The sequence below is a fragment of the Haemaphysalis longicornis genome, unplaced genomic scaffold (assembly GCF_048455015.1).
Source record: "Haemaphysalis longicornis isolate Haplotype H1 unplaced genomic scaffold, Haemaphysalis longicornis Haplotype H1 scaffold_4, whole genome shotgun sequence".
NCBI classification, from domain to species: Eukaryota; Metazoa; Arthropoda; class Arachnida; order Ixodida; family Ixodidae; genus Haemaphysalis; species Haemaphysalis longicornis.
Window position 1 is genome coordinate 122,849,645 of NW_027526361.1, and position 12,592 is coordinate 122,862,236.

The window sequence follows — 12,592 nt, forward strand, 5'->3', positions numbered from 1 at the left end:
GGCCGCCACCGACCGCGCATGGCAGTTTTTCTTCTTTCGCGCGTTATAAAATAATTACCGACTTATCAATCAGATAAAAGATGAAAAGTGTGTAAGTTGAGCCAGTCTACGCAGTGCAAGCAAAACCGGGAGCTTGATAAATTCATTTCAGTGTGCCTTTAAAGTGAATTCTTCAAATTGCACGCGGGTTTTACTGCCGTTGCAGAATTGTTGTAGCAGTGTAGGCAAGGCAATTATCTACGGAGAGTGAAAGCTAACTTGGAAATGCTTGGCCCGATTTTTATTTTTGTTGCTGATGTGATGAGCATATAATGAGTTTTTGACGTGAAGTCGACGAAAGAACTTGTGGCAACCCACTTCACTTGGGTTAGTGAGGGACCCTGGGAGATCTATGGACCGGCTGTCTCTTAAAGTAAAGACCTTGTGGCACGGCCCGGACTACGGTTGTCGAGGTAATGGAGTTTTCTCTATTTTTTTTTCGCGTCGAATAAACATATACAAATTAATTACGGTTAGCCGGCAAGGTTTGATATTTTCAATGAGAGCTGTCTTATCGCGTGACGCGCTTCAATTTCGATTTCAATTTCAATTTATGGCAACAGTTAATACAGAAGGAAGTCCCGAAGTTAGAAAAATGTCACGCATATCAACTGTTAATACACAAAACAAATGAAAAGTACAACTTTACAGGCAGTAGAAATAATGCGTAAATAAATCAGAATAAACTCGTCTGTAAGCATGCTTACACAGCACGAATGAGAACATGACGCAAGAAAAGGGAAATCGACAAAATAAATATAGTGCAACAGTAATTCTATTACGCAAATGCGCATCAAAACATATTGCCAACATTTACATAATGAAAACAAAGGAAAACAATAAACAATTGTACGTATTACTTTTATACGGCGTTCATGCCATCGATGAATCATCAAGTGCGGGTAAAAGGTGGTGTTTGACGCGTTTTAGGAATGAAATAAAATAGAAGCTTTGATGTCAGTAGGTAGTCGATCTCAGAATATAATTCGCACAAAATTCACTGCAAAGTTTCTGCACTTACTTTTAACCTTGGGAAATAGCAGATTGTTGTTTGCAGAGAATCTCGTGGGGTTGAGGTTAGGCAGGTTTGATTGGGTTGAGTACCAAGGAATAGTTTGTTCTTAACTATGTGGTAACTAATTGTCAGCTTTCCTTGAAAAAGGTTGTGTAATGGTAGTACATTGAGGGTCCAGGAAATGTCATGTTCCCGCACAGTGGTCAATTTCCGTGGAGATTCAATTGCCGCATGCTCGGTCCGCACGACGGACACACAGGTGGGTGAAGAAGCGGCCATCGCCCTGGCGATGACAAGTTCTCCAAAAATTAAATTCATTGTCAGCGACTCCAAGTCGGCTATTTTAAATTATTCGAGCTGGCGAATTTCACCCGAGGCGTCCGAAATCCTAAAATCCCGATCCCATGACGAGCGGAACGGGAAGATATAATTCATATGGGCACCGGGCCACTCGGGCCTGGCCGGAAACGCGTGTGCGCACGATGCGGCTCGAGGTTTTACCGACCGAGCTGGCGTCGACACTTCTGACCCAGACACTCACTCGCTTCGCTGGACGGGCAGAGACAGGCCTGTGTTTTACAGGGAGCTGACTACTCATTACCGGCTCGAACGAGCCCGCTACCCCGCCGCTCATCCATACCTCAGTAAAAGGCAATTTATGGTTTTTCGGCTTCTTCAGACGAACTCGTACCCGAACCCCGTCGCGTATAGTCATTGTTATCCTGGACACTTTTCAGATAAATGTCGAAGATGCATGGAACGGGCCGATATTGCACATATATTATGGGCATGTCCTCAGGCGAATCCTCAGAGCCGCAAAATTACCAGTAATGGGCAGTGGGAGACCGTACTGCTCAGCTCAGACCCGGCGGATCAAGTCTGGGCCATCCAGTTAGCCGAAGGCGCTGCTAGGACCCAAGGGCTCCTGGCCGACGCCTAGGGTGGAGGTCTAGCTCTCCTCCACAAACTGGACAAATAAAAGTTATTTCTCTCTCTCTCTCTCCGGAAAGATGGCAGTTAAAAATAATTAGCTTTACCGCTTGTCTCTATAGATGCTGTAAATAGGACATGGGGCTTAAGTAAGTATTTGCCCATGATCAGAGACAGTGTTGTAGGTGGCTATTAGAGACACTAAATGAGCTACGCTTAAGAGTAACAACACTTATGCACGCCGGAAGCCATTTTGGTACCTAGCGCCATGGTGGCCAGCTTTATGCGCCCAATTGCGGCCGACCTTCCCGGCGAAATCGTCCGGGCGTTGCCTGACAACCAAGGCAGCAGCGTTTACTTATCGAGTATTTTGAGAAAGCACGCCTGTGCCTGACGATCAGGCTCGGTTACGCTAGCGTACCTTATTTAGTGGCTCTAGGTTAGGCTACAGTCCATAAATAAGCTAGAGCCACAAAATAAGCAACAATTTTCTGGTGGCTGTAGGTTACGCTAGACCACTGTCGTTCTGTCCCAGCCGGAAGCGAGGCAGCAGTTTCCACCTTCCGACCGATTGAAACACCATTGTACAGAACAGCATGGCATCGCTACTCTGTCTGGGGCTTAAAAACGTACTCTCAACGTCCCATACAGCCGGTGTGCGCCCCGAAAATTACGATTTATTAAGAACGCGCGCACGCGACAACACAGGGGCACCACAATGTCAGCGGCCAAGTGCCTTCCGGGGTAAACAAAAGCCACGTGACGCAGTTCGACCAATAGCCGCTGTCGGCGGCATCCAACAATGACAGAAACGGGTGCCGATACTCTGAAACCTGATCTAGTGGCTCTAGTGACTATGTATGAATGAGTGATATAAAGAGATTATAATGGGTCGTAGAAGGTACCGTCCTGCTTTTATTGTTACTCGTAACCCAAAAAGAATGTTTTGTAATACCATAATAATACATTGATAAAATTTGAGATGAGTGTGGATCAGCACACTCAGGAACAGGACGCAGGTGATGTGGGAATGACATGATTTTGTAGCGGTATTGATGCTGTGGGATCAACATACACTTGAAATGTTTAATTGAACTTAATTCTATACCATGGAATACCGCTAGCTTATTAATATAACGTCACCGAGAAGCGTTTTCCCGTCGGGCTTCGTGAGCTCCCGGCAATGACCCGTCGCTTGATTTAGCCTAGGCAATTTTCTTAACATTAAAAGTGCCATTTTCTCATGTGGCACTATATAAAAAAAGACCCACTGAGTGCAATGAATTGTGTTTTGAAAAATAAAAAAAAACTTTCCACAGATATATGCCAGATCTAAACGCGACGGCATTACAGGAGATTACTGACGTGGCAACGAGGCCAAATGTTGCGTGTTGGCTTCCTGTTGCTCTGTTTATATCGCCGGGGGCGAACATTTACTCTGTCTTAGTGCGCAAGGCGCAAACTCTGTCCCAGTTGCTTGTGTTGAAGACGAACGTTTGCCCGCGAAGACTGGTTGCATTTTCTCCCAATGCCCCCCTCCCCCCTCCCCCCCTTTGATCTCTCATGCTTTAGAGTATATGATGGGGAACCGGGTTCATTAGGGTATCGTGTAAATTTTCCTGATGTTTTTATACAGCATGTGTTCATCAGTAGTTTCAAAAGACATAAAAAATGTATTCTACAACCGATGCGATGCAAAGTTGTGAGTGAAATTTAGATGTAGCATTTTTAAAAAAAGTGGAGTGTGGCAATTGCTACTGTCAAGAGACGATAGTGAAAACTAAGAAAATCTCGCTTAAACACTTATTACGCGTTTTATAATCATCGGAGGTAATTATTCTTTAGGGTATCGCGATTGGAAGCCCGGAAGAGGTGAGACGTCGCGACAGGTGATCCTCTGGAGACCGGCCTGCCAGCCGCGCTGTCTCAAAGATTCAAAGCTGCGGTACCACGCGACTGTGACCAAAGGATGGCTTAACGGCTGCTTCGCGGACGCTTGGTCACTCAGCCTTGACATGGATGGTGCTGCGCCACAGGAGTTTCCCGTAGGGAAAGTGTGACTGAACTTTCATGAAACAGTGCGTGCATAGTCTGTGCAAAGCGCAGCTACAGAGACCTTTCACTCGTTATAACTAGGTTTACAAGTGTAAGCATGACCCATTCCTTCTGGTTTTCGTGATATGAACACGTTGCTGGCAATCGTCTCAAACCTAAAAATAATATTGGGTGACAATGTAAAAATAGACGACAAACATAACACAAATTCTTACCCAACCATCACGGTAGAATGTTCTTAGTTTGTCAAGAAAGAATTTATCATAACAACGAACCAGCCTTCCATACGGGGGTTTCCACGCGAGCCACGCATATGCAACGAAGACTATGTGCTGTTTTTTAGCATGGTTGCAAGCGTACAACCGTTTCCAGGCACGCAGGCACACGTGACACCACCACTACAAATATTAAAAGTCGGGTTTACCAGAAATCAATTTTTCTCGTTTAAGAGAGACCCCTTAAAAGGTGGGTTACTGAAAAGATTCGCACTCATTTTTTATGCTATGCTCATATATTGTAATTAAAGTGCCTAATAAAAACGTAGGAAACAATATTCGTTATCCAATACTATAAGATTCAATGTCCGTGCAACTAGCATCCTCCTACCGGCAAAGCGAATTTAGAAAGTTCGCTTGTTTTGCCGTGTTGTTTCCGGGAACTAAAAATATACCCCACCTACCTGTGAACAGGCTCGCTCTCGACGAAGTTTGTTGGAATTGGTGCTGCGTATACTTGGGGAACGAAACGTAGTACCCAGTTAAAGCCATAGATACAGCGACATTTCCTAGCGTTCTGAAGACAAAGATGGGATTTTTAGCCAGCCTTTTCACCACTTGCAGTGCATCTGTAACAAAATGCCGAGAAAGCATGTCCACAAAATGTTTTGATTTCTTAGCCATCGAAAAAATGCTATTTAATTTATACCCCCCATTTGTAGCACGCTAAGAAAGGAATTCCGGAAAAAAATCATAAAAGCCAACTCTAGCCGACCTATACCTGATACAATGCCTGGAAAATCAGTGCGCATTTGGCAAAGTACAGCGTTACGGGGCAGAGGCAAAGGTAGATTGTATATTTGTAAAAGAACCTAGAAATGGGCACAACAATGGTAATATAGCCGATAAATGGCAAAAGTTGAACGCAAAACATTTTATCACTGCTGCATCTCTAGGTTCCTTGTGGGCTTAAACTGAAATGATCAGAAAAGGCTCAGCTATTGGTAATGAATCCACCAGACTATACGATTAGCCTACAGGTGATGACACAAAATAGGGCACAGTGATAAAAGTTTCGCAGTGAATAAAAGTGACAACAATGGTTAAGGGTTGAAGGGCAACTCCACTCAAACTTTTCCCTGTCCAAGTGTTACACAGACATGTTGTTTATGGTCACAAAATCACAATGGCACACTTGCTAGGCTTATTGCCCCGTTGTATGTAAACTGCGCATCGTGGACATTCGCTGAAACGAGTTCCCGTGGCCCGATTTCAGATAGGAGCAACATGTTGCACGCCTTTACGGCGACCACTCGGCTAAGGGAGGCTGTCGCCAGGTGTTTCTCTGCTATAACGCGACGGAGTACCGCCGTCCGTATATACATGCATGCCTTTTCTGTTATTTCGTTTATAAGGTCAACCCAATGAAGGCTTTTGGGTTCCTGCAATGCCTATACGGTAAGTAACCATGACCCCCAACTGTTTCATCACATGGCCTTGAAAAACAAGCGTAGGAACTAGCAATAGCTTAATGTGGGCCAGTTGGTTCGACATGATAACAGGGCTTAAAGGCGCGAGAAAAACGCGGACACTAGAAGAGAAAAAACAACCTAGACAAACGAAGTTCCACTCCCAACTGAACTTTCTTAAAGAAACAACCAGCATTTATATGTAATCCAAACATGACGCCACCGTTGTGTTTGCTTATTGGGAATTCAATCTCTGTTGCTGAAAGGGCAACGTTTTTCTTGCGCCTTTAAACCCTAAAAGCCTAGGAAACGCAGGACTGTTTGCCGGATGTTGTTTTAGGCGTGAAAATAAACGTTTCGGTTCGACGTCTGCGCCATGGCACACAAAATAAGGCTATACCTCGGCATTCCAGGAAAGCATATGGATTAAGGTAGTTCTGTCTTGATCACTTGCAACTAAACAAAGCTGCTGCAAAAATCACCTCGGAGATTCTCTGAACAAAAATTTAGCTCCACAGCATTATACAGTCCCACTAGGTAGGAGCAGTTTGAATCTAAGAATTTTGGGCCGATTTTGCCGGAATAAGGCACAGCGAGCACACAAAGTAGTTATCGAAACTGCAAAAAATGCTAAAGAGGGGGAAGCCAATTATGCATAGTATTAAAGGGACCCCGGAAAGCTTTGTGAAGGTGGAAATCAAATGCATTTAGGTGGTAGAACACATAACGGGGGATTTATGAGCCACGTGTGAGCCCCATACGTTGTACAGATAATTTGTAAAAAAATTTTGAAGATCGCCTTTCTCAGCCGATGAGCGCGACGCTGCAGCGAGCCGACCGCGGCTGACGCAACGGCGACCGCGGGTGACGCAACGGCGATCGCTGCTGACGCAACGGCGAAGGGGCCCCCTGATTCGCCCAATCGCCGGCAAGGTCAGCCGCCGGCGGCGTCACTGCCATTGGCTTCCGGCTGCTCTTCCTCCTTCCTGCGCGATCCCGAGGCAAAGGCGGCAAAGGTGGGTCCGCAGTGATTGACGCGAGCCTAGGCGCAGGAATGTAGCTAGCTGCTTTGAAGGAGGCAGAGAGGGAGGAGGGGTAGATTGGCAAGTGGGGAGAGGTGCATTTAATTGCTTCTGGCGCAGCTAATACTGAATGTAGATCAATTATTCCAACGGCATTGCATCGCTATATTGGTGCTACGTGACAATACAGGCCTTTTGCAACTTTTACAGAAGGCTTTTCTGGGTCCCTTTAACGTTTGCTTTCGAACATCGGTTTAGTTTGGTTGCGTTTTCGCTATTAGAGCGCAGCCAAATAACTCAAAGTGCCTTAAAATAGTCACGATGCCCTTCAGCGCACGTGCCTGAAAACCCAAACCGACGTTATGTTGATGCGTTTATTGCTGGTGTAGTATACAGTAGGTGTTTTAAAACTTACCGCAGAGGTAGCAACATTCTGTTGACCTTAAGAGCAATGCAACAAATGACAATGCCACCAAGTAGGCGTGCTGGTGGTTCTTCTGCGGTTGGCAACACATTACTTGAAAACAATACTTCGAATAACAAACTGAACTCTTCGGCCTATTGGCTGCGTGCAGAAGGACAGGCATCTAAACTCTAGGGACGATATGGGTTGTTATTGTTGCCCTCCAAAGCGTGCACAAAAACAACATGTTTGTTTGTAGTTTACGACTCACTATACTTTGTCGATAACGAGGCCTTCAGGCGCGTCATTTATTTACGTGCCTAAGCTAGCTTAACTAGCGCGAATCGAGTGCTAGTAGTCGCAACTCACCTTGGTGAAAAGACTCGGAAATTTTTATACAAAACAACTGATTCATTGCGAATACTTTTTTGCTACCGAGGAAAAAGAAGATCACGGGAATATGAGAACATTCTCTAATAAAGCCGGTATTGCTGGCGCAACGTTCTTCGCTGTTTATTGTAATCTGCACTGGCATGAACAAATACTGCTGAAACTGGTAACGTGTAAGAATGCGACAGTCAACAACGACGCCCTATGAACACCGTATTTTTACACAGCACAGTTCCCTTTTCCACTCTCGTAGTGTAATAGGCGATGCAACAGCACGTAGCGCAGCAATATGTGTATGTGATAAAGAAAATACAGTATACAGAAAATTATATCCGCGCGCTTCTCCACAAAGTAGTTTCTCCCGCTAGGGTCAAGGAAATTTGACAGCATTTGTATGACGTCTATAACACAGGCGATTACTTTTTCTGTTTGTTGAGACATCCAAGGTTTTCACCTCAATATTTCTTGGCAATTGGAAATATTTTTTGCGGAAAGATTGACAAATAGCTACAAGCTGCTGTTTTATATTACAAATGGCGTCCTCAAATAAGCGAGTGGCCAGGAAGCCAGTTATGCTAGAATCATAACAGGTCTGCAATATCCCCAGGGCACCACCGTTCACGTGAGTAACATATTCTCGTCAATTAATATTTGCCTAAAGTGGGATGTCAGCAGCGGCTACAAGAGGCTCTAAAAAATTTGCAGCGTCCATTGTGTGCGAGCGTATGTTAGTGTCGTCACAAAAGCAGTCAAAAAAGGCGAATAGACTAATGAATAATCGCCGACTCGTCTTCACCGCTGTAAACGTAGCTGCAAAGAAATGCTCATGAGATCCACTATTTCTACATTTTCAGTGAATGTTGCCAAATGTGTGGAAAAAATTGGTAATAACATGAATATTACGAAATATTTGTGTAAAAGTTCGGAATGGAATTTAAATTTCGTTTAAATCCTCACGAAACTACAATGGAGGGGATATGTAATGTTACAAACCTTTTTTACATAAACGATTTTTAGAAATAGTCACTCTGGCTCTTTTGCGCAACAAGTGAGAGTTTTGGCGTTTTTAAATACCACTCATCACTTTCTCAATTGATCCAAGTTTTTCAACCACAAAATATATAAAAACCCAACTGTCTTTGTTTACATTACACGCTACTTGCAGTGTTCTGTTGCAAATGCACAGTTTGTATTTGTTATGGCTGTAAGGTAACGGTAGTGCTACGGCCAAGTAGCCAAACCAGAGAACTCCCTTTTCCCTCAAAGAAGAAATTGTAAAACAATATTCATAATCGGGTGGTGAAACGTATTGTACGACCATATTTTAGAAAAATTCAGATTGGGGTATAAGTACTCACCGTAAAAATCTTTTGTTAGGGCAGGATGATCAGGTTGAGGAGAGAGATCCACGTTTTTCTCCTTCGTATGACGGATCTTTCTTGGAAACAGCGCCATAGGAATTGCGCAGAGAAGTAAGCTCAAAGCCACCACCAAGTATCCCATCCACCACGCACCAATCCAGCGGGGGTCGGCAGGCGTAACACCTGGATCCACTAAGGTTACAAAGAACAAATACAGATATTTTAGTTTAGTCATACGCGGCCATTTTACTTCGACGTTTTTCTTTTAAAAATGAAGCAAGCTCACACTAACGCGTAAGATTTCAAGGTAGCAAACATATACGCAACCTTAACGACAATCACAAATGTTTAAGCCCACGATTGCAGCCGATTTGCTTATTCTTTGCTGCCGCAATTACCTTTACTCCATCGTTGTGCAATGAGTGTGAGCTTCTATCATTTTTTTTTTTTTGAAGTGGTAATTTGGACATCACATCACATCACACCGTGACCGGTATCCTCCCGAGCATATGTTAACACTATTACGGCGAACGCCGGAGTTCCTTTTCGGGTAATCTTTGTTAATCTCCGTAAGTGGGCACGTTTGGTTTACCAAACATGCGCTGGGTGCGCTGAGCGTTCGGCGTGAGGCAAGCACACACGAACGTAGGCATTGTCTTGGTTTTGTTAACTGCCGGGCGGTCGCCGAGAGGCCCGCGCTTACCTGCGAGCGCTCTGCAATTTCTTTGTCTTTTTGTCTGCGGACATGAAAAATACCATTTGCTGAACAGCTTCGCCATTAAAATTTAAACGTCTAGGCCCCGCGAAGGAGGCCGTACAGCGTAGCCACATGTCCGGTGCGTTGTAAGTTCCCAATAAAACGAGCGGGGTCGGAACGATGCTTTTTGTCAAATCAGTGTACAAACACAGCACCCTAATAACGCAGAAGCGAGTGGTTGGAGGTGTGGCATTGATGGTCATGGAAAACCCATCCAACATGGCTGTCGTGGCGTGCGGCGCACATGACATCTGATATCCGAAATACGATTACCGAAAATGGAATAACTGGTGGTGTTACTCGTTTACGACGAACAAAAAATTGATTACTGAACTTTATTTGTTTCCCTAAGTTTGTACCATTCTTTTAATCGATACACTTGAGTGTTGACGAAAAGAGTACCTTTACAATACGTGCTTAGACAGAGTCAGCATGTTTGCTGGAAGAACTGTTACCAGAATTTAATTCTCATAATTAATGAAATCCCCACTGTTGCGAATTCGAGTACATTTTCACGTAAAAATCACAGAGGTGCCATAACTTACTCCACGGGTCCTCGTAGTACCTCAGGCAGAAGAAACCCAAAATGAGTCCAGTGACGGGGCCGAAGTAACGGCATACGAATATGCTTCCTGCAACCAAAATCAGAGGGACGATATACTTTTGCAATTCAGCACGCGGCAGCATTGTAAACGCGTGCTGCAAATTTGCTACGGCGCTAAATTTGGGCAAATTCGTTGAGAACTCAGCAAATAGTGTTGCTGAGTAGACGGTTTTCTGGGAAGCTCTGAGGAGCCATGTGTGGAAGGCGCAAACGATAAAATAGACATGTGCCTTTTTTACTACGTGGGCACGATTCCAAACCTCCACTAAATAGCCAAGAGTTGAATCAATAGCCAACAGTGGATTCAAGAACTTCAGGTCCATCTATTACGCAGAGTGAAGAGATGCAGTCTATCTGGAAGCAAATGAGGAGTTAAATCTCACCAAAGTAGAGGGCGGAATTCTTCTTCTTGACGTTGTCGTCCATGTACGTCGCACCCACAACGTAACAGGCAACGCCTCCAAGGCCGTTGAGGAAGTTCCCCAGAAACAGAAGCACGACCGCACTTGTTGTATTCAAGTCCCAGTCCTGCTTTTGGCAGGATATAGAAGACTTAGAGGCATCGCTCTGGTTCCCATTACCACTGCAAAACTGAGATGTAGATCCTGGGTCGTGAGAAGAGCTTGAAAGCTCCAAAAGGTGCGTTCCGGCACCGAAGACTGCGTAGGGCAAAGAGCTCACCAAAGCACCGATTAGCGACAAAAGCATGCCTGCCGAGATCCAATTCGGCATGCTTGTGCGCCGTAGGAACAACAAGAAGACGACAGTGGCGACTAATGGGCTGAGTCCGTCCGCCATAAGGATAACGCTCGACACTTGACTGTTTATGGAAAAGCGCTTCTCAACACTCGACAGCGTGCCCACCATGTACGCCTTGAACGCGCCTTGGCTAATTCCAAGCAGTCCGAAGACGATTCCGTACGCCCGAGGGTTGGCAAATCGCTGCAACCAGTGAGGACGTAACTGCCCAATCCCACAGAGATAGTCATTGTCGAACCCATCGATGTTGCTTTCTTCTAGTGTTGGTTCGTCCGGCACTTTCAGAAGGTCTTTTTTGAGCGGGAAATTCAAGCCGGTTCCTTTTTTCGACTTGCCGTGAGCCTCCATTCTAAAGAAGATAGTGACACTGTAAAAACAAAACACATGTCATGGCTAAGTGTAACCTCTTTCCAAAGAGAAACAACATTTTGCTGTTACATGTAGAAAACCCCCAAGGCGGTTTTGTGTTCCAGGGTACTAAATTATTACGTCGCGCACTACTTCGTTTTGCGTGAATATTTGCTATCTTTTACACAATAAGGTGTGTCAGTGCTCTTTGAGTACTTTCATTGTGGTTCCGCTTGTGCAGGGACATTTTACGTACCAACACCACGCCCTGAAAGTGCGAGCCTCCTCGCTGGATGTACCCCCGTAATTAACAGAAAACGAATACTTTGTTACCTACGATAGGACAATTTTTTAAACTCGGTTATACTAGTACGAACTTGTTTAATACGGCGTTCTCAAACAGATCATATCACACATTGTCTGTGAACACACACCACACAATAATTAGAGAAATCTGGTAAACACAACTTTGTTCAGCCAGACAATAGAAATGGCAGCGAGAGGACCACAATAAAAGCCGACGACAACGCATTTGTAAGACCTGAAGTGCAGTGTGACAGGGAAATATTTCAGCTCAATATTTAAGTCTCGGAATACACGTGCAGCAATAAATCGAGCTTATGTGCTGCCGAAAAATTGTCGTGAAAAATAAACTATCGACCACAAGCACTTCTGATGCCTCAGAAAACATCCGGATTCGAAGCGCCCTAATGCAAGTGAAGGAAGGGAAATGTTTCAGTGGCTTGTTTGCTGTATGAACCCTAACAGTGACACATTATTTCCGCCACATGCAAGGCGCCAGATACCATGACAAGTCCCGTATGAACGGTGTTATTTTAGTTAGAACCGCACCTGGTGCATTTGGTGGCGTGCGGGATAGAAGCAATAAAGCTGGGTTTTCAGAGTGTGTCAGAAACTTTCCACATTGTATCAAAAAGCGTTTTCACGACAATAAAATGTATTATCGCCGCGCGCATACTTCATGCTCTGTCTCAGTTGCTGTGAGGTTTTTGACCTGTAACTGCGCGCAGATGGCTGTGGCGCATAAGGAGACTGGAAGATAACGAATCATTAGAGGAGAGCAAAGCCGCGTGACCATTTTTTGCTCAGGGGAGCTTTCATGGGTGCTTCCGGCATATGCAAGGAAAATATTGCTGTACGCACGAGTTATTCCCCAGTCAAGCTGACGTATTTAGGACGTATGTCTAGCGTTGCTGTCTAGCGC

General features: G+C 44.8%; 1 protein-coding gene across 1 annotated transcript in view; it reads right to left on the bottom strand.

Annotated features, from left to right (window-relative positions):
- LOC144180551 (solute carrier organic anion transporter family member 74D-like) overlaps positions 1–11,380 on the bottom strand; it is a 36,609-nt gene extending 25,229 nt beyond the window's left edge. The window contains exons 1-4 of the mRNA XM_077708880.1: positions 10,644–11,380; positions 10,202–10,288; positions 8,897–9,091; positions 4,719–4,883 (exon numbers count right to left, since the gene is read on the bottom strand). Of these exons, the coding sequence (XP_077565006.1) occupies positions 4,719–4,883; positions 8,897–9,091; positions 10,202–10,288; positions 10,644–11,367 (1,171 nt within the window). The 5' untranslated portion in view covers positions 11,368–11,380. The remainder of the gene's footprint in view (positions 1–4,718; positions 4,884–8,896; positions 9,092–10,201; positions 10,289–10,643) is intronic.
- Between the last annotated feature and the right edge of the window lie 1,212 nt (positions 11,381–12,592).